Here is a 23406-nt window from a genome sequence, read left to right on the forward strand (position 1 = left end):
GTTACCTCTCTCTAAACAGAAACCTTTAAGCCTTCAGTCCTCTACCTAAGATTCATCTTTCAGAATTATCTTCAAGTACCAACATACTAGCACTATATATCACAACTCAGGCTTCAATACAGAGATTGTCAACTCTGTAACCAAACTGCTTTATTCTCACTGCAGTTTAAGAAGATCTTGTAATTTTGCCTAAATTGTGTTCACACTTCTTTTTTACCTTCCAGCTGGAAAAGGACTAAATTTTCAGTGATCAGTTTGCACTGGGACAGGATTGGGGGAAAAAAAAGAAAAAAAAAAAGTAGAAGTTGCAGGAACCTTAATGGTTTCCACTTTCTGAAGGATGCACATGCAGAACCTCTGACATAAGATGATATTCTGACACAGGAACATACGTATTTTTCACACCTAGTTAGTATTTTTCCTCTAGAATTTAATTAAGGTTTCTGGACCATGTCTAAAACAAGATCTCAGCTTCCCAGGGTGGGAGATTTCCAACAAGTAACTTCAGCAGCGTGGCACAATACGTCAAATTTGACAGGGAATGTTCCTAAGACTCAAAAGAAGTTACTGCAAACAAGAAAGAGAGTCTTTAAAACTTAATTTTGCCAAAAAATATAATTAATCTTTCTCTACAAGAAAAAAAAATTATCATGATAAATGCATAGACCGAGGGAATGAAGTTATGCTTCTCACAATTTGATGGCTAGGCTTTTCATTTTAATTTAAAAAATCTCTTTAACTTAATAGTAAAAAATCCTTTATATTTCATATCAAGGGATTTATATTTAAAAGCACTCATTAAATCACTGGATGTACCAGCAATGCAAGGACTAAAACCATCATTATGTTCAGCATGCAGGTCCACCGAGACCTAACAAGTCACCTATATACACATTTTCCTGACATCTGACTGGTGTCTGCTGCCTGGCAGACCTGCAAAAAGCCAGCCCTTTGATTATACCGCTGAAGTTCACATTCACCATTCAGAACCCATCAAGAATAAAGACTCACTGAAAGATAGGAATCTTCAAGCTTACAGGGAGTGGAAGACTCCCAACATAAACATTTCAAGGCATTCTTCATCTAACCGTTTACCATTCTTCTAAATTGTCAGCTGGAACAGAAGTGATACGAGCACTTCTTAAAGTGAGGCAACAGAAGAACTTAGGTTTAACATTTTCATCGCTTATTACCAAAATTACAATAGTGCTGTTAGCTACACTACTTCCTTATTCAGAAGGTCAGAAATCATTATCAACTCTTAGGACAGCAGGATGCCCTTTTCCAATCTCACCTGCAGTGGGCATTCACAGCAATAAACTACATTTTCAATACTAATGTCCAATGAAAGGCCAGGACAAGCAGAGTTAAAAAAAAATAAAATAAAAAACTGAATAGCATAATAATACTCTACACAAGCAAAATATCAAGAACTGGATTTATACTATTAAAGTCTTGCTGTCACACCAAGTTACAGAGACCTAGTGCAACCAATGTTTACAAAATAACATTTTGTGATAGCCCACATTAGTACATCTCCAGATTCCCACAAACATTGCGATCATTACTGAAAGCAGAGACACAGATTTAAACGTTTAAACTGCTGAAAGGTGTAGCATGAACCATAGCTGCAAGGACACACTGAATTTTAGCACTTGAAAAATCTTGCATAATAGTACTGTTTCACATATTATCAATTTTACCCTTTTATTCTCAAAAATAATTTCATTCCTTCTCCTCCTTTCCCAAATAAAGTCTTAATAACTTGAAATTTGAGCTTTCAGGTCTTAAAAAATTGCATAAAGGCATTAGCACCTTATTTCCAATTTGTCACATTTCAAAAAGATGACATCCCTTGTATTTTTAAGCCTGTGTAAGAAATTCCTTTTCAGTTCCCTTGAGAATCCAGGCATGTTCCTACCCCACTGCATGCCGGAGCATCTAGCTCTCTTGATGGTCAACAGAAGAACAATTTTCCTCTCTGAATTGCTAAATATCACCTTTCAAAATAGCTTATACAATCAGCGCCACAGCACAACTTACTATCCTTTGAACTGTCTACGGCTCTGAAAAGAAGTGCTGGGCTCTGCACCAAACTGTCAGCCATCCTTGCTGTTGCTGTCTAGACTGAAACATTGAAGGTTTCTTGTCCTTTCACTCCACTGACCCATGCTACCCGCTTTACTAACCCCTGTAGTCAGGAGCTCTGATTCACTAAGACTAAGGTTCCTTCACCAGGGAGATCTTATTCCTGTTAACACTTGCTAGATTACATAGCTAAACTCTCTAAGGGAACCGTGCAGGTGGTCTGTGTAGGCTAAAATGGACATCAATTTTCAAGAAGGGTAAGTGTTTAAGAAGTACTGACCAACTTCTGCAGGACTGCCTGTCCTCTTTCTCAGGCAGACTAACTGTCCTTTCCTGTCTCTAACTGGCTTACCAGCAGCTAATTACTGAAGAGTAAAATGATCTCCTATGACTCAATGTGCATATTTTAGCATGAAGCATCTCCATCTACTGAACCCCAAATTTTATAGGTTAACCTTTTTCTTTTTTTTTTTTTTTCTTTTTAAATGTAACCTATAACTCACAATACATTTGAAACAAATCTATGTGAACTCCAACAAGACAGACATCATTCATTTACTTTTTATTGGTTTGGGGGTGAGCAAATTGCAAATCTGTGTTTGAAAATACAAAAAAAAAAAAAACCACAGAAGGGAGAACTTGATTTTTTTTGTGGTATTCAGTATCAGAGCATGCAAATTCAAGCTGGGTTAACCTACATCCTAAGAAGTCAAACAAGTCTGTAGAATATGCTTATTATTTAGCTCTTATGTGCTTATTATTTAGTTCTTACACTAAAAGAAAACATACACACACTCCTGTTTTGACTGAATCTGACTCCTAACATCAGCAAAAGTGCGTAACTTCTATTTACTGCACTCCAGTACTATTCAGCCAGAGTTTATTCTTAGTATCAAAACATTTTTTAAACGTAATCAGAAATCATTCAAGGTATAACAGGCATTTTAAAATCCCCCTGTATCATTTTTAGCTGAAACACTAGAAATTTCCTGGCAGTTTTGCTGAACCTGTAAATAGTCAGTGATAAACTCTCGCCAAAACTATAAAACTCTGCTGAGAAAGTAACAGAAAACACAACCTTCTAAAAATGTGAAGAAAAAAAAAAAAAAAGGAGTGGTAAAGTTTAGTTCGGGTCTCAGTTAACGCAGTGATAACAAATGGTGGGGAGGAAAGCCCTAGTTAACACCTGATAGCACCGGGTATCAGATGACAAACAGCTTACATGTCTAACTCTTTCTGGTTCTTCCATTCAAGCATTTAACCAGACTCTTATACCAGTTATTATAAAAAGCTTAGTATTTCTAATTATCAGGTGCATACTAAAATTTCTAAGATTCATAACATTTGTTCTCTACCCTCTCTAAAACAGCTTTGACTTCCCAATAGACCGTATTTCAGCACAGAATACAGTATGGTGTTGTTTGTTAGAAAAAGATACTCAAAATATGTCACACATTTCCTTGGCAACTCATAACACAGGAACTTCTGCGCTAGAGATCAAAGGTCCAGCTAACACAGCAACCAGAAGAGATGTCTAAGGAAAAAGAAAAAACGAAGCAGTACTATGGAGTCATCCTTCCCTGAATATTCTCTCAGTTTCTGCAAAGGCTGGCTGTAACTCTTAGCAGCTGTTGTCATCCTCCTTCACCCCTTCTATCCCCCCCAAAAAACAACAACAAAAAAAATATTAACTCCATTTTAATAAATCCCTTACATCAGATAAGTTTACTTGAGGCAAAACTGATGCTCTAGATTTTTAGGGCAGCCTTTACCCTCATGCAGGATCATGCTGAAAATAAGAGACCAATGAAATACATAACTGTAAAACATTGACCACGGAGTTCCAATCCTCTGCAATTGCAGGCATCGTTATCCTATTTCTGTTTATAAACTCCACCTTAAAACCACAGAGTTTGCTACCATTCCTCAGCACAGACCAGGAAGGGCAGCTCTGGTGTGGTTTTGGTAGGCTGGGTTGCTAAGGAAAGACACCAAAGCACTCCCTGCTAAAGCAAGTTTCTAAACTTAGGTATGCCACATCATATGTTTGAGTTACAAGGTGGAACCAAAAGCCAGACTGCCTCAGTCTTACTATTTCGGCTCTATGCATTAGCAAGAAAAGATACTTTAGAGGAAAAAAAAAACAAACAACCAAACCACTTCATCACATGACAGAAGATAATGTTCAACACAAAAATCCTCACCCACTAATACCACTTGGTTTTGAAGTAGAAATGGTATTTTCATTATATATTGAAAAGGTTTAACAAGCACGTTTTCAATCTGCACCCACAGCTTCCAATTCCTGTATACATCCAAATTGTGGATCTGTTTCAATGGCCTATCTTTCAGCTGGAATATCTGTCCCATGACTGAGCTTAGCACCTCTTAGCCAAGTAGTTATTTTAGAAAAAGCAGAGTAAGTGTACTTAAATCAAACCCGCAGAAGGAAAGGATACTACTCAAACCGCATCCTCTGAGGAAAACATGCCAGCTTATGCTACTGGATTGACACATATGGCATCTGTACAGTATAACAGCCAGCAAGTTGCAGATCCCCTGCAAGACTTTGTCAGCCACACAGTCATCAACAGAAAAATATTGTGGGAAGCTCAGAAGCAGTAGGTTTTCATATATAAATGCAGAGGGTTTTTTTTCTTTTCTTTTATTCTGAAATTAGAAAAGTGGGTAAAATCCTCGTCCAAGTAAAGTCAGATGCCAAACTCCTATGAATTCAGTAGCATCAAAAGAACAATCCTTCAGCAGGGGGACACAACACGTACAGTTTTGCCCTGGGATGTGGATACAGCGCCTAAGACAAATACAACATTAAAAATAGACTGACAGCCCAGCATTGAGACTAAAAATTGACACCAATTAAGTCAATTTTCCTTAAAAATAGTAAAAAATTGAAATAAACAGAATTTCACAGTTGCAGAAGTTGCTGTTCTGGACTACACACCGGACAAGCAGGAGTGTGCTTGCGATGTTTCTCTACAACTGTACAATAATTTTCATCAGAAAGTGAATTCAATACCAAAACACACCGTTCACACACTACAAGATTTATCATCATCATCATCCACAAACAGATGAACACTGCCTGGCACACACCTCCGAGTTTGCAACATAATCAAGTCTACACTTAGAAAAAAGGAAGATGAAGCCCCACAAGCGGAATTGAAGCAAATGAGTAAAAGGGCATGCAGGACCTTTTCTCTAACACACTAATACATGTTGCAATATTTTAGTTAAAACATGCCCAGATATTTGACAGTCCTGTTTATCCTTTGACTTGTGTAAACAGCAACATTTGTTCAGTCACTTGTCCTTCTGTGTAAGTCTTTACAAATCAACAAAGGCAAGGGGAAAAAAAAAAATACTGCTATAAGTAGGAAATTTGGACTTTAAAACCAACATTTGACTTTTTTTGTTTGTTAAATTAGTGACCATGTTCTAAAAAGATGACATCTTTTAAGATATCAATAGTAAATACAAAAATACAAATGACTAAATAGAAACAAAAAGCCCATTTGTCAGCTTGCAATGCTCCACTTCACCCTGCCATAATTCCTGCAGGCCCTGGTTCCAGGAAACATCCCCTGAGATTCCAGCTTCCTGCAGACACAGACACTTTCTCTTATGTTATGACTGTGAACCATCACTGATACCGTCTTTCAAAACAGTCATCTTACACCGCTCTGCATCAAAACATTCTCCAGTCTCTGTTAAAGAGTTTTTCCTTTCTAAAAAATAGGGAAAGAAAGCTATCATAAACTCTAAAAAACATAAGCCCTATTTCTAAGCTCGGCTATTTTTAAAACAATACTAGAAACTAAAGAATCTGCCTTCCCCTGATGTTTGGGCAGTTTAATGTTTGACAATGTAGATCTTAAATGATACTCCATTTTAATTTCTCTGCTTTTAATGTAAACTCTCAAACATACGCAAATAAAGAGAAGAGTTCCTATATTTTTTGTAAAATATACTGTAGTTTCTACATAAGCAGTTACAACACCAGCCCTTCAGCAGAAAGTATAGTGAAGAAAAACTACCGTCATGAGCTTATACCAAAGATTTTCAATAATACCATCAATTTACTTCCAGGTAGCATGCCCAATCAAGTATCCATAGTTGCTCACCTGAACCACAAAAACTTGTTTCTATACCCACAATCACTGCTTACGCTCAGCAAGTGCTTGCATGAAGATGTTTACCCACAACTGAAACCAGTCCTTGTAAAAAAGGCAGCTACTGCCTTTCAAACACATGATGGGTAGCAAGTAGCTGAGTGATCAAGATTCGGTATCTTCTTGGACACAGAGGAGGAACGTTCCAGCGTTGGGTGTCTGACAGACAGGGTGGAGAGGTAGCAAGAGTGAAGAAAGAAGAGCTGGATACATTCTTCCTTTTATAAAAGCAGCACAGAGCTGTCACCTCTTCTCTCATTCCTGATTATCATCAATGTTGAAGACAACCAAAGCATTCAGGGATCTCCCGAATATTTTTACCCCAAACGCAACCATTAGAGTCTATATTCTTCCACTTCCCAATTTAGCAGTAAAAATAACCGTCATAAATCAATACTACTTTAATCAATGACAGCAGTATTAAGTCACTTTATAAACATACTGCCTACAATTGAATCATAACATTAAGAACACAATAGACTCTCTAAAGAATGAGTTGCTTATAACTGATACTTAAGCTCACCATTTTTGCATTTTTAATTCACACCTAGTGTCCCACTTCGGATATCTGCACAGTATAGCTGGAACAGAGATAATCAGCTCAGACCTACTAGATCCTGGTTGCAGTTTACAACAACAGGAAGACTCTTTTTACATCTCAGCAACCTTTTTTACCTATATATGGCTTCACAGCAATTTCAAAGGTTTCCATTTTGAAGATTCCCATATTGGTGAACAGTAGGCAACTGCAATTGACGAATTATTCTCTGATTTTCAAAATTCTGTCTTATACATGTCCAGGTATTATCTAGTCACTCTATACCTGCTGTATCATTAATAGAGAGAAATAAGGGCCTCCGGAGAGGCATCTGACTTCTTGAAACATCTCTCCTATGGTCAGATAAAGTCCTCTGGAGATGCCTGTATTGATCATAAAGAAAATCTCAAGAGGATTTGGACTTATATGTCTAAATTTGGGTTAAGCAGATTCTACTTCTAGGTGGAAACCAAACACCTTGTGCCTAGAAATAAACTGAATATTAATTCGATGAGTGGAAAGAAGTTTCTGTCAATTGAAGACAACTGCAAATAATCAACCACCTAGTTGATCAGTTCCCTAAAATCTAGCTTCAAGAAATCTTGCCCATGGCAATGCCAAAGTAACTATGCCAGTTTATTTGATTGCTTCTAGGCAGAACCTTCCTTAGCCTGCTCTTCTCTTGAAGGAGAGGTTACTGTTTGTGCACATGCAAGGAGTAACAGATGCAGTCAAGTCACTGTTACCTCCTAAACTCTCAGCAGATTTTACAACAGATGCTGCTGCACAGTGCTAATATTTTTTTAGAAGTTCTACAACAGAATATTTACTACACGTATTAATTAAAATCTAACAGCTGTGGCCCACATTATTCCTTGCTAAATTCAGGCACGTAAAAAGTAGCAGTGAAGTTGCGACCTCATTACTCTAGGTTCTTATTATACAGAGAAAAGGGACCTCTTGCAAAAAATTCAGCTCATCCCTTCCCACTGACAGATGGCAGAAAGAGACATCTCTGAAATGAGGTGTCCAAGTTCAGTAGGATGAATCTACATTTCAGTTTGCTACAGCGAACTTCATTGAGTGCACTAATTGGCAATAGAATTTTTTATGGCTTTTACTGTTGATTGTGCTGTTTTAGGCCTGAATTCCAGCCCAGCACAGCTAACAGATATTTTCAGCAGTAGGATCTGTACACAGCTCTTAATCACATGTAATCGCTTTCTTGCAAAAGACATCACTTGAGTTTAGAAGAATGCAGTGATGACAGTTAAAATTAAATTAAAACCTCCCGAGTAAAATGCCACAGTTATTTTCAGAGATAATGCACAAATAGCAGTTAATTTGCAACTATATTATTCCAGCTGAAAAAAGTATTTTCAAGAATTTTGTAAAGGGTTTTCCATGTACAACTAGCCTCTGAGGAAAAAAGCAACGATTTTATTTCTTTTCATTATCAAAGGGATGTTGAAATCAAATCCACCATTCTTGTTGCCATATATGATTTGCTGCATGTGATACAGTCTTGACTCTGCTCAATGTATTTGAAAAATTGTCAGGACATCAAGTAGTCAGCAAGCTTAACGTTCATCTATGAGACTTTTTTTAAGAAAACCAAACGACTAAATAAACTGAAGACTTTTGTTTTAACTACATATTTGAATATATATTTGTCTATGGAAATGTCTGCAGTTATAAGTAACTTGAAACTACATTGGAAAAAATTAAAACAGTCTTTGGGACATGTATTTCAGTGTCTCATTCTCAATGTTCTCTTTTATCCTCAGGAGCTCATACAGTTACTTTCTATTAAAATAGTGACATTTCAAATCCCACATCATCGACTAATCTAAGCTGCTCCGAATCAGAGGGTTTTTTGCTCTTTCACTTACCCAGTAGGAGATCGCAATGTAACAGCTTTACTTATACATTGCGTTCTTTGCTAGAGTATGACAGACAGGAATGTTATTTCCATGTGCCTGGAAATGCAAACAATCACAGCAGCAGAAAGCAGAGCTGGAGTTCATCACTTCGATTGTTGGAAGAAGAAACTAGAAGAAATGAAAACCCACAAAACGACCAGGGCTGACAAAAAGAAAAAACATTTCCGCAAGCACCGCTAAGTCTCAAGCGAGAAAGCAAATGACCTTCTAAATTCTTATAGGTTACATCTAAACTAGATGCTTAGATGTTGCATGGGAATCAAGAATCCTAACCTTACAGTAGAGGAAATTCCAAAGTGATTTGTCAGAGCTTAAAACCCATTAATTTTAGGAACTAATCTCCTCTCTTTGGCAAGTGGATACATTTCTATTGCTTTTCAATAAATTGAAGCTTAAATGACATTCTGCAGTTTTTTTAGCTTGCACTCTGAGGACACAGATGTGAATCGATGTTACTACAGTCAAGGATAAATGCTTTAAAGCAGCTGCTAAGTAAAAACTACAATCACTTCCACCCCTTTACCAGTTTCACTTCAAGCACAAATGCCTCCACTTCTTAATCTAAAAAAAGTTTTATAAAATATCTGCCAAATATTCTACATCCCTAATACCAAACTCAATTGAAGTGAAGATGAAAGTTTGGATTCCTTCAGCCAGAACCAACACAGGCTGTCCCCTGGTATCCCATAGAGTTTTCCTGCTACCCATTTACCAAGTAAATGTTTGAAGACCTTAAAAAATTGTCCATTAGGCCATAATGGTCCTGTCTACACTTATCCCTAAACAAGAACTGCCAACTACAATTGCCTACCACTCCTGCGTAATATCTAGAGCCACATTGTGCAGACCCTCTCCCCAAACCCAACAGAGGTTTAAGCACTAGCAAAAAAAATCCCCCAAATTTAAAAAAAAAAAAAAAAAAAAAGAGGAAAAATACCTAATTTCAGGTATACACACTTATATTTCCAGTGACAACTTTGTCAGAAGTACGGTGTTACTAGTACAACAGGCTTCCTTCCTAGCTATCCCAGAAAATCAAAAAATTCAGTATAAAGGAAGCAGGTACACCAATAACAACAGGTGTGTGCTGGAACAAACCACTTAACCCTGAATTACTGTTTTAAAAGAACACTTTTGTCATTCCTCATCTCTCATATAGTAAAATTAGAGTTTGTATTCTTATGAGAAATTGATTTGTAAAAAAAGTGATTCCCAAATCAAACCTATTTTCAGTCTGTCACTATGGCTCTGTAACAGATTACCCTAATGAACTAAAAAGAAAAAGGAAAAAAAAAGTCCCAAACTCCATTGGTTTTTTTTTTTTGGTAAATCAAAGCAACAAAGTGAACAGATGGGTAACATTTTTGTTACTCACTTTAGAAAACTCATGAAAGACAGGACCCATATAGGAAAGAAACTTCAGACTATAACTGCAAAATTTTCAAAACACAAAGGAACTGAAAAAAAAAATTGTTGGCAAATACATTTTCTGTTATCATACCCCTATATTAAGAACTGAAAACAGCACAAGCACATATTATACGCACCTCTTTAAAAAGCCTTATGCATAGCCAAATTTAGTAGAAAATTAATTCTCATTATAAGGACTTACATGAACAAGACAGAAATAAGAAAACTGATTTTATCAAAGGAACATGGTCAGTTTAGGCACATTCACATCAACACAGTACTCATACCTAATACACCCTAAAAAGAAAGAAAGAAAAAAAAAAAAAAAAACCAAAAAAAACAAACCAAGAACACTTTCAAAAAGCCCAAATATTTTCCTAAAATATAAACCAAAATGAAGACTATCATGAACAAATAGAAAACAAGAAATTACTTCAATTTAAACTAATATATCAATCACTATTGAATATTCTTATAACACATGCAAGTCAAATGACTGAACACCAGGTTTTTTTGTTCCCTCCACGAAACACTCTCTTATCATTTCCTGGCTGCTATTTGACATTTAACTGGCAGAGGGTGGGTGGATGGAAAAGCATTCTTTTTCTAGTTCAAGTATTTTAGGAGAAAGTCATTGGATGAGGAACACAGCATTTCAAAAATATAAATTTAGTCTGCATTATAAAATTGATTACTAGACTAAGACAACTTCATAGCCACACATAAAAGAGAATTTAGCATTCTAGCTCAACAATTAACAAGATGAATCAGTAGACTGGGGGAGGAGGGAAGAGACCTGCCTCAACACAAATTGCAATTTTTCAAAATTCTGGGCCAGGAAGCTTACTGTACTAAGAAAAGACATTTCCTCATTTGAAGTATCATACATTCATTACATTAACAGTCTGCTTGAAACATGCAGACAGATCAAACTTGCTTAATAATGCTCAAATATAAAGCAAACTATGAGCTTCCTGAGCTGGTAAGTTCCATTTGAGTTCCCCCACATAATGTTTTCCTCCCCACGAACCATTATTTTTTTTTTTTTTAGTAACCTATTTTTAAAATGAACACTCACAAACTTTAAGAGCAGAAGTGTGGATCATAATACTGCACAACTAATTCAAATTGGAACAATTAAGGTTTTATAGCAACCTTCATGCTTCAACATATCTTGTGGTTACTTTTAAAAATGAAACAGGAAGATGCTGCACTTTTAGAGCTTCACCCTCTTTCTTCCCACCTTCCTTTTAAAGGTAGACAGTGATGGAATACAACACAATGGATTGCCAATACATTTAGCTTTGCATTCAGTGTTACATCTTTCAGTATCTTCCCAAAGGAAACTATTTCAGTCAGTTTGGATAATTCATGTGAGCCAGTTCTAACCGAATGAATGCAGAGGTTATGAAAACAACAGTGCTAGAGTCTGTACTAGACTCTCTCAATTAAAGTCTTCATTAGAACAGATGCAAAAAGGTATGCAATTTACATCACAAATATAAACATTAGGTGAAAGTGCTTGCAACTGAACTAATGTAAACTTGACCCATGCTGCTATATGATAAGGACGGCCAAATGACAATGTAATGCTTGTCTGTCATATGACAGTTATTTTCAGCCAAGTAAAACTAGTTTCATATTTCTAGTAACAACTTCATGGTACAAAATTCTAGACTGCTTCAGCTGAAAACCGTTAGCCCTGTTTCAAATTTTCAACTCCTAAGGAGAATTTTGTAGTCACATCAGGGTGTAGCAGACAAAACTGAGCAATGACTCATATGGCAACACTCATCTTCCAAAGGTTATTTATATAGCAGGAATTCCATTTAAAAAATTGTATGTTTTAGCAATTTGCTGCATTGAATTTTAATAGTAGCTGTTTAGTTGACAGGCTTCTGAATGACTTAAAAAGTCTCACTACTTCTCACGAAACACCTCTCTAAAGACAGCCATCTTTTTTTTTCCTAGTACACTTAATAGTTAAATAGATACTGGTATTTTATGCAGAAACAGTTTCTTACCATTTGTAAGCCACAACTGTAGACTGAAAGCTAATTTAAATGACAGCTTAAAACAAAAACAGAAACAATAGAGTAATTCAGGTTGGAAGAGACCTCTGGAGGTCACCTGAACCAGCCACACACTAAAAACAGGGCCAACTTTTAAGTTGGATCAAAGTACCGAGGGTTTATATATTTGATGATTAAGTATGTTAACAGGTCTACTGAAATGTTACAAAAGAACATGGATATGCAACTTGACATTATAAACTGTTCAAGTCCAAACTTTGCTTGCCAAAGACACCTCAGCAGTGTTATTTGCCACCTCAGCAGTGTTATTTGCCACCTCTTTCTAAGAAGGTCCTCTTCATGCAGGCTACTGTCCCATTTCGCTTTAAACCTGGCCACAGGCTTCCATCCATAAACTCCTTTCTGTAGGCAGTAGCACTTGTATGGTTGCACAGTAAACTAACTCAAGGAACTGATCCAGCTGAACACTAAACCTGGCAAAAAGCTTAGAATTTATTTGGCCGCCTAATTGTAACGCTGGCACAAAAGGCACTGGGAAAATGCAACTGGATGCAGAAAACCCCTTTTGTCAGGAGCGCACATTTACTTTGTTTTGAAATTGCAGGATCATTCTTTTTAACTATTAAAGTCCCTGATTCTCTCTGCAATAAGTGTGTTTGAGTGCAGAGAAAAGTCTGCAAATAAAATTTAGGGATACTGTTTATACATATTTGCATGAATAAGGAACTGCTAGTGGGAAGAAGCTTTAAAATTCTCACTGCTCCACTAACTTTGAACAATATCACAGGAAGCGCATAGAGAGAGCAAAACAAAAAACAAAAAAAGGCTTCACCATTTAAACAGCAAAGAAAAGAACTTCACCAGTCTAACAAACACTGGTACATGAAGCTTGGTAGAAGCTATTGGGGATGGGGACGAAATGACTCTGCAAGAAGGCTGAGGAGCACCTCTCTTCCTCCCCCTCTCAGGCACTGTATCAATGGGATTCAAGAGGACGTGGGACACCGCTCTTCACCCAAACCCTGACATAAAGACAGAGACTCAAGAGAAATACGGAACAATGTTAAGGAACAAGGGATCAAAACAAAGTATCTTGAGAAGTTCAGGTAAATGGAATGGACTTAGCAAAGCCAGTGCACTTGCTGAACACATGCCCCCAAAGTCAGGATTCCTGAGCCTCACTTTCATAAGGAAACTTCCCTATAAACCAAGTTTAATCTGGACTAATTCTAGTCAATGGAGAAGAAACCTACTATTGCTGTCAGTTATTCCATTAGCAGACGTGGCAAATTTGTATAACCTCACTTTCCAGGCCTGACAATGATCCATTTTGTGACTTATTCTTCAACTGCCAGCTAAGAAAAGTCATAAAATTTACATTAAAAACATAATAAAAGGAACAACATCTATGAAATCAACACGTAGAGAAGGTGGCAAGTGCCGGAAAGAAAACAAATCTAAGTTCACTCGCTATTTTCAAAAAACACACACACACACCTTTGATTACACTATCATCTTCCCCTACTTGCTACAGAGCTAGTCTCATCCAGTGAGAAGCCAAGGCTTCCTCAAAAAAGGTATTAAGACTGCCTAAGAATGCAAGTGCTGTCCAAATCCCGTCTTTCTTTTGCTGCAAAATGAGAAAAGCATTTAGTGCAGGGCAGATGGGACTGAAGAAGGGTCCTGGGTCAGTTCATAACATCTTGAACAACTATAAACTGTCAAACACATCAAGCTGGCAACTGCCTTCCAGCATTTCACACATGGTCACTTTTAGCAAATTCTTGATTTGATTCTTCCCTCTTATTCCCCATCCAACATTTTCTTTCTAAACTTTAAAGAACTCTCACCTTAGTCCACTGAAACAAATCTTACCCACAAATATCAAAGTGCCCTATGATCCAAAAATTATACAAATGATAAAATGCCAGACCTCCCTAAATAGTTCAGTTTCATAATTCACTTAATTCAAACAGTTGTTTAAAACACTCTCCCCCTTCCTTATCAAAATACTATTTCCCCACTGTTCTTACTCACATTCGATTATATGTTGAATACTCCATCTCTGTATATCCTTTATTTCCATTAAGTGCTCACAAACACCAGGATTTAATTTTCTTTACAGTTGAAATTTTGCTGGCCTGTCAAGCTTGGTACATAAAACTTTGAAGCCAACCCCTGCTAGGCCACAGAAAAGCTCCAAAGCTCCTCATCTGTTCTAAACTTCCTTAGGAAAAGGTAGTATCAGATATAATTTACATTATCCAACAATAAGGAAAAACAAAGAGAAAGATGAGACTTCACTGGTCCAAAAAACTCTGTATCTAAACTGCCAGCGTCTCATACAAAATTATTTCTGTAATCCTTCCAGAAGGATCACACTCTTTTATTGATTCCCTTGTATCTACATGTCGAAACAAACTAAATCAATGGCATTGGTTGATTCATAAGCATGAACTGCTGCTTTCAGAATCTGATAAGCTACTACAAGGCTCTGACAAACTGGTTTCGGACACTACAGAGTATATTAAAAAAATCAGCATTCTTTTTAAACTTCATATTTTAAAATAAGTTTTAAAAACAGCTTCCACAAATCCACACCTCAGATTCAGTACAGGCATATGGTCAGCACAAAATTGTTGCAAAGCTCAAAAGAAGTTATGCTAAAGGCAATTTCAGCAACTGAAGAACCTTTTCCGTGCCATAATTAGTGATGATTTGATGAATGGGAGATAAACTGCAATATAAATCAAATTATTTAAGTCAAAGATTTTTATCTCACCAGAAACAAAATGCTGCCTCTTCTTTCATTTTAAAAAACAAGAACAGTATACCAAAGAATTGTTTTGAATACTTAAAATCTCTAGAACAGACTTTCATGACTGAAAACTACAATGAAAATGTTTTGACAATAACCCTGATTCATATTCCTATTTCTCAGCAGGCTCTCGTGTGCAAAAAATAAAAATCTTAGAATGCATATCCAACCACACTCTGATGTGCCAACAATCTCAAAATGCAGCAGTAATTTAAAATGAGAATTTTATAGAAGAGGCAGAAAGGGTCAACTGCTACTCCAGACTTTTTTTTCCTTCCACAAAATCTCAGCCTTTACTGACAAGATCATGAGGACTCCACGTTTTCAAATCTGGCTAAAGCTGGGCCAGCACTTATATGCAAAACTATTTAGGCATGGAAACAACATTAGCAGACTAAAATGCAAATTAAAAAAATAAAATAAAATGGCTGGTACACATCTTAGTTATTCCGAAAAAGAGCACATTTAAAGAACATATTAGCAGTAGTCCCCAAAGTCAGTAATAACTGTTATGTAACATCAATTTGTTATATGAAAAAATAATGTATTATACGTACATATTTAGAAGGCCTGTGGCACATAAAAACAGTTCAAGAAGGATACTAATACTGTCAGGTTAGTATTTTTCTTTAGTAGTCTGATATCATGTTCATAAACATCAGTTAATCATGTGGCTTTCCTCTATAAATATTCTGGAAAAGGATCTTTACATGTGAATCACCGTGATGCTTACCGCATTACTACGTGACAGAATGTGTTACATGGCAGACATCATCTCAGCAGAGTTTTAACACATTAAATTTGAAAACTTTATTTGAGAAACAGGAAGATACGATCAGTGGTCCAACATAAACGCCTTTTTTTCCTCTGGTTCTCTATTCCTAAAACCATAATTCACATGTCTTAACTATGGGATGCTCTTAGAAAGTCACCCAGGTTACCTTCTTGACTACAAGAAGTAATACTGAACCACATTAAACTCCTCCTTTAACAAAAATAATAAAAAAAAAAAACTAACCACAAAAAAACCCAAACCCACAATGCACGTATGTATGTATACATACACTATGAGGCACATAGAACAGAAGGCAGTTTTGCAAGAAAATAATCAGGCAGAAGGAAGACATGGACTTCAGTTGTTAAAGTACTCACAAGTTATTGTTCTATTCTAATTCACACTCCTTCATACTTTCCAGATGCAGGCTGGCAGCACAGAGTATATGGCCATCTGCAGTACTAACCATACAAACTGATTAGATCCATCTTAGCACTAAGTAGCCATACATGGAAGTAATTTTTCTTCTTAATCACTCCTTGGTAAATTCAGTCTAACATGCTCAACTAACATTTGGAGAAAGGATCAGAAGAATGTGTCACAATTTCTTAGTCTTCCTTTTCATAGTATGTTGTATAAGAGCCCATCTACAATTCCTACAGCTACAGAAGTAACAGCACTAGCCAAAGGTATAATTAGAAGTGAAGATCTTTTTGTTCTATGGCAATTAAAAACACATGTTGTATTGCCGAAGTTCACTTATTTATCAGGTTTACTGAGAACATACTTAGCCATTAGCAAGGATTCTTTGGAGATTCTTGTTCTGAACTATCTATCTAAGATCCAGTTAGCAAGTTTTATTCTACATCATTAAGAAACCTTCACATCAAATACACATAACAGCGTAACCACCTCGGCCTTCTCTGAGATGTCACTCAGGACAGGATATGACCCTGCTGTTAGAGCTACCTAATCATTTTTCTTCTACAGACACTGAGTCTGCCTTCCCAATATCAGTAAAAACCTAAGTCTTTGCTGCTTTAACCATATAATTGGAGTATTTGACAAGAAGCTTGGGGGGACAAAAGTACGTATGCATATTTTATTCTAACACATGAGACTAAATACAAATAATTTCATAGTTAATCACAATTTCCTTTTTCAGACAGGTGTTCTAAAGCCTGCTTTTACTCAGAATGGCTCCTCATCCTTTAAACACCAGGAGTTTGTTCAACATAACATTCAACTAAGAAATACGCAACTGCCATTGAAGTCATGCTTTACTGAACATCACCATTGCAAAAACACTCAACAAAACATGGGCTGATAATAGTTTTATTGATTGTTGTAGCTACACATCAGCATCTAGTGAAAAGAGTACATGCTGACATTATCTCCTTCCTATAGGTGTAGCAGTGGCATAGCAGTTCAATGGTAATTCACAATACTCAGTCTGCCAGAATTTCATACAGCTTCCCAAGAAAAAGATCTACCAGATTTCTTTACAATAGGACTGTAAATCAGTTCAGTTAAAAAGGCGACAACACCTATTCAGGTTTAGGCAGATTTTTCCTTTTACCTGAAGTAGATGAGAAAACAAAACAACAAAAACAAAACCCTAAAAGTGACTCCAAACTAGAGCAGAAACAGAAGTGAGTCTGTAGGACACAAAATGCTACATCAGACTTGTAATTAATGTTTTAATATGGCATTGCTTTTACTGCAATGATGTACAGTATTGCAGTCTCTGTATAATACATGCTTAGAGATACAAAGAAAATTGTCTAAATCTGTTTTCACTATCAATTATTTAAAAACGCTAAGATTTGTTCTTATTTTGGCCTCCTGCTGATCGCTGACAGACTGCACACAGATACAGCTCCTGGTACCAGGCCAAATTTACTATTAATCTGGGAAAAAAAAATTCAGCACAGCTTTTTATCTGCATGTTGAAGAAAACAGGAGTCAAAGTTTCACTTATCCAAAAAGATGTCGAACATGATATGTTGGCATGTTATAAGAGTCGCATTAAGCAACCAAAAACCCCTACAATGGCAAAACTAATTTTTTTGGTTGCTCTGAGAATAAAAACGAAGTAAATTTGTTATATCACTTAAATTATGAAATTCCATTACTGTTTTAAAAATAAAAGGCAACCTGATACCTGGCCTTTAAAAATTGAGAGTCCTGGTTTCCTACCTTCTATCCTCTAAGTAGTGATACTTTAATTGCCACTTTCCTTATATATGTTTGCATCTTAATTACGTTCATTCCAGTATAAAATACATCTAGTGTATAAAAACGTTCCTAAGAAAGGGGAAATGTCAAATTTACTTCAAGACCATTTTGATCTCCAATCCTTTCTCTTTGTAAATTCTGCTGCCTCGTTTTAAGTGACTTGGAAAAGCACCCACCTCTGCTCCTTCCTACCCCATATGATCAGTGACATCTTCCAAACACACAGCAGAGCGATAACTACATGTTAGCAAGTCTATGAGTACAGATCTTATTCTTTAAAGACAGTAAATGAAACATTTCTGCAGCACATTCATATTTCTTTTAAAGAATTCAGTGTTGACATTTTAAATAACATAACTTGTATTCATGTTGAATTAATTCATTTCACATTCACAGTACAGAATATTCGTATTGTATAACCACCCACTTCTGGAAGAAGTAGAATCTAATTTAGGAAACTAATAATTAATGTTATGAACTCTAGTGTGATAGCACAACAGCATCACTTTCAAATCGTAACTGAGCATATTACCAGCAGCAAAATCTTCTCCTGCAATAACCGCTTTCTTAAAAATAAATAACTCGATGCAGTATTACTGAATACTTAATATGAATCACTAAAGCAGCAATCAATCCCAAGGTGGGGAGGGAAGGAAATCACACCTTACATACACCGCTAAAGTTCTTTTCCAATCAAAAATATCCAGAAAGAGATCACGTGTCAAATAAACGTTTGGGATGTTACATAATTTTAGTTGAAAAATGGTTTATACATCTCAGTTTCAGTCCCAGAAGAATAAAAAAAAAATCCTATATTTAAAACACAGCACTGTCCTACTCAAATGATTTAAAGTTTATTTCCCTGACCAGAAACCAAAGGAACATATGCCAGTTTGGAGTTCATATTGAGATGGATAAACTCAATAGCTATTAAAGAGATGTCAGGCTCCATATACCATCCAGTAGCTCCTATTTGAAATATGATATAAATCCGTGAATCTCCAAGACAACACACTAAGCAGAAGGAAGGAAAAGAGCAGTTTTCCAAGACACATTACGGGCAGAGCAAAAAGAATCATATAAAGCCTAATGACTATGACAAGAGACATTGAAGACCACTTTTGATTTAAGTGGGTCTTCAGTTCTCAGAAGACTTCTCTTTTCCAGATTGCATTTCATCTGGAAGCTACATTTGGAAGCATGATACTTCCAGAATACAGCGTGTATGTCAGCAGAAAGGAAAGAACCAAGACCTTTAAAATTTAAGAACATGATTAAAGAAGAGGGGGGGGAACAAAACAAAACACAACACAAAAAACGCAAGAGTGATTTACAATACGTCTGCCAACTGCTGTATCAGAAGGTCACACTTTTGGGGAAAGCCTGCATATTGATCAGTTGCTTTCTCATAACAGCATAGGATATGCAGGTGCTCGCAGCCAGCACTCATTCCTCTCTATGATTTTTTGCTTCTGACTTCAGTCCAGGGGCCCCTTTCTAAATCTTTAGTTATTTGAACAACTCCACACAGGAACTAATTGCCATTTTATCAAAGGTAACAAACTGTTACTTAAAATAAAATTTACACACAGTGCTAAGCTTGACTATCTACTGCTTAGTTACCAGCAGATAGTTACTATATACAACTCTCCACAACAAATCTAGCTTCAGTTAATTCGTTTTAAATGCGTCAAATCAGAACACTTGCATTATAGGGCTGCATTATTGCAGGGGGGGAAAAACAACATAGGCTTAACGGTATTCACCACATTATTTAAGACTCACATCTCAGCTTCAAGCAGTAAAATTACCTCATCTCTTTTAAACATTGTCCCCATTTTTACCATGATCTTCCACTAGAACTTGGGTAAAAGACATGAAGAAACAGGAGTAAAAAACCGTCCCATTTCATACCTACACACCATATTCTCTCCAGATGTCTGGAACTCCTCTAACTTCCTTAATAGAGCTCAGACAGGTCACACCAGGTACAGCAATTTGATCTCACGAAAACAGCTACTTGGATACTTATCATCTATCATCGCAACACTGCTGGATGCACAGTCACCGCAAAGAGTACCTAGCAGAGATGTGGATGGCTGTTACTGAGGAGTTGAGTGCAGGCAACAAAGAAATCACAGGGAAAGATTTAACAGAAACCCTCAAAACTTCAGGTACGGAGACCAAGAGAGCCGCAGAGCAGATCACCGGGGCAGACCAGGGCGTTCGGAGGCCTGGATGAGCACTGACGGACGCTGTACAGTGGCTAGCTGTCAGCCGTACTTAAAAAAATTATTAAACCTCCAAAGTAAAACTTACAAAGAAAGAGTATTCAACTTAGAAGCTGAATTTCAGCTAAAAAAAAAAAAAAAAAAAAAGTTGTTCTAAAGACTTATTAAAAAGCCCGAAACTTTCAAAGGAAGACTCCACTTTCAAAGAAAGCCTTTTAGAACCAACCACAGCAATGCACAGATAAGGCCACCAAAACCCCTTTACCTCCATCTTCAACGTCACAAACCTGAAACCAGCCAGAAACACCGCCTCATCTTTCCGTCACTCCCTATTAAATAACACTGAAAACCGTAAAACAGTTAAGATACCGATTTTGGCTGCCTCTAATCTCAACTTTTTAAGAAAAGCTTCCTGCCCGAGCGGCGAAATCTGTGCGCCGCGGGGACTCGGCTACATCCACCACGCGCGTATCACTCCCATCTGAGGGGAGAAAAAAACCAAACAAACAAACCAAAAACCCAAACCCTGAGGTAAAGTTTATTTCTGTGAGGGAAAGCCCGGCCATGACGGGTCCAGCGCCGCGGGGCTGTCACCACACGGCAGAGGCGGCTGCGGCCGGCGCTAACGGACCAGGTAGCGGCGGCGGCGACAGACCCCCCCCCACGGCGGAGGGATGGTCCCTCCGCCTGCCCGCGTCCGGCAACGCCGCTCCCGCCGCTGGGCGCCGAGTCCCGAAAGGGGCCGGCAAAGCGAGACGAGCAGCCCAGGGGCGCGGGAGATGCCATCTCCTCACCCCTCTCTCTCCCTTCCTGCCGCCAGGCCGGCTCCGGCCTGCAGCGAACCTCGTCCCCCGCAGCCCGGCGAGGCGGGGGCTGCCCCGCGGGTCCCCGGGGAGGTGCCGGGCCCCGGCCCGCCCGGCGGCTGCGCTGCCCGCCGGGCGCGGGTGCTCCCTCGGAAGCGCCGAAGGGTGTTGGCCACTCACCCACGCAGGCAGATCCGCGGAGGAGACGCTGAGCCGAACCGCCTCCTCCTCGTCTTCCAAGAAGGCGAGCGCCCGGCCCAGGCGGGAGGTCTTGCCGCCGCGGTGCCTGCGGATCCAGAAGAGCCCGCACAGGGCGATGAGGACCCAGCTGAAGCTCAGTCCCAGGTAGCCCAGCACGTACACGGGGAAGATCAGCACGAAGCTCCTCGCAAACTGCGACACCAAACCCGTCACGTCCACGCTCAGCAGCGGCGGCGGCGGCGGCTCCGGCACCGGGTCCCCAACCGCCGCCTTCCCCGCGGCGGCGGGATCGGTGGCGGACCCCGCGCCGGGGGGCTGCTTAGCCGCGGCCCCGCTCATGCTATCGCAGCGGCGGTTTCTACTACCGCTGCTGCCGCTCCTCCCGCTGCTCCTCCTCCTCCTCCTCGGGCGCTGGCTGCGAGCGGGCAGGGGGGCAGGGCGGCGGCGGCGCCTCGCATCCTGCGCCCGGCCCCGCTCGCCGCGCACCGACACCAACCGCCGCCCGCTTCCGGGTTCGGGGCGGCCCGGCCCAAACCACCACCGCTGCCGCGGGGAGGGCGGTGCGGCGGGGGCGAAGGGGGGGGTGAGGGGTGGGCTGTGCCGGGATGTGCCACAGCGCGGAGGCGCCTCCTCCCCGGCCGCCGCGGGAACGGTCGCCCTGCCGCTTCCCCCCGCCCCGGGCAGCCGGGCCTCCCGCGGGCCCCCTCCCCTCTGCCGGGCTTGGGCCGGGGTGACTCTCTCTCATCCTTTCCCCTCCAGGCCCGCCTTAGGAAGAGCGGGTTTGCCCTGCGCGACAGGATCCGGGCCAGCGGGGGATCCGAGCCGCGCCGCCAGCACCTCTATCGCCTCACAGCCCCGCCCGCCTTCGCTTGAGGGCACCCGGCCCAACCGCCCGCCCGTAAGGGCCACCGGCCATCGCCGCTGGGCCTCGCCGGGACGAGGAGAGCAACGCGCGGCGGTCTGGAGAGGGAGCGCGGCGGCGGAGCGCGCTCTCGCTGGGTGGCGCCGGCCGAGGCGTCGGGGACCGCGGCCCCGCCGGTGTGCACTCCCTCAGGGGCAACCCGCGGCGCCTCCCCGCCCTCGTTAGCCGTGTGTGCGGGGAGACGGCTCCCACCCCTTACAGCCTTCAGTAACAAGCTTCGTATTTTTCTTTGGTCTCAACTGAGGGTTATTAAAGGACCGAGCGATGGGACGGACCAGAGGCCGGTGACTCCACTCCGTAGTCACGGCAGGCGCTTGCTGAGGCTTTGCCTCACATGCCCAGGTTGGGGCTGGCTCCGCCGCCGCCTCGCTGAGGCAGAGGGGTCCCCGGGGTGGCACCCGCCGCTCGGGCTCTTGGGGGTTACACAAGCCCTGGTCTGTGAAACGAAACTGATTTTTTTTACGGGCTTGCGTCCTGTATCCCCTTGTCACAGTAACACCTGGTTCCCACATCATTCCTCCCACCGTTCCTTTATCTTTTCATTAATTTTGGTGTAACCACCTGTTGCTTGTCCTTAGCTGTGTTACTAATCAGTTTGCTGATACGCACTTGCTGATGAAAATCAGCATTTACCAGGAGTTTTTTTTTTTTTTCTTACGGCTTTAAATAGCCAACCTTTCACGTAGTGGGAATGAGGGTGCTTTTTCCTCTTTTCAGCTGCTAGTTTTCACAAAACTGGTACGACTTTATGAGACTGGTATTTGCAGGCAGGGACGAAGGGAGAATGAATGTAGCCAGTAGGCTGAAAAGTTATGAAAACGCATACAAACGGTCAAATAGGAAAGCCGCGTAAGCTTCATTTCCTGAAGAAGTGAAAGCAACCTCACCTCAATTATCCAGAGAAATGGAAAGTTGGGAAGGCAATGGTGCAAAAAGAAAAGTTGTTTGCTCAGTGCTGCATAGCAGAACTGGAAAAAGAATCCATAGTTTGACAACTGAATGTGCTGTTCTCTTGTATCATCTGTCCAAATTCCCTCCATGTCTGCGATCAGACATAATGGACCACTCTAAGCAAAAACAATTTCTCGCCGGAGATTCGTGTTGCTCTTCTTACTCCCTCTTTACTGTTGACAGCATGTGTTCTCCACTTGTCTAATTAGGTTAGTCAGGATGAAAATTCAGAATGATCAAATGATAAAAAAAGGAGTAACAAATT

At 39.8% G+C, this 23406-nt stretch overlaps 1 protein-coding gene across 1 annotated transcript in view; it reads right to left on the bottom strand.

The window, feature by feature from the left end:
- Positions 1-21647, bottom strand: part of ESYT2 (extended synaptotagmin 2) — a 93103-nt gene extending 71456 nt beyond the window's left edge. The window contains exon 1 of the mRNA XM_082479882.1: positions 21248-21647. Coding sequence (XP_082336008.1) covers positions 21248-21607 — 360 coding nt within the window. The 5' untranslated portion in view covers positions 21608-21647. The remainder of the gene's footprint in view (positions 1-21247) is intronic.
- Positions 21648-23406: the final 1759 nt, after the last annotated feature.

The sequence above is a fragment of the Vanellus vanellus genome, assembly GCF_965231255.1.
Source record: "Vanellus vanellus genome assembly, chromosome: 2".
NCBI lineage: Eukaryota > Metazoa > Chordata > Aves > Charadriiformes > Charadriidae > Vanellus > Vanellus vanellus.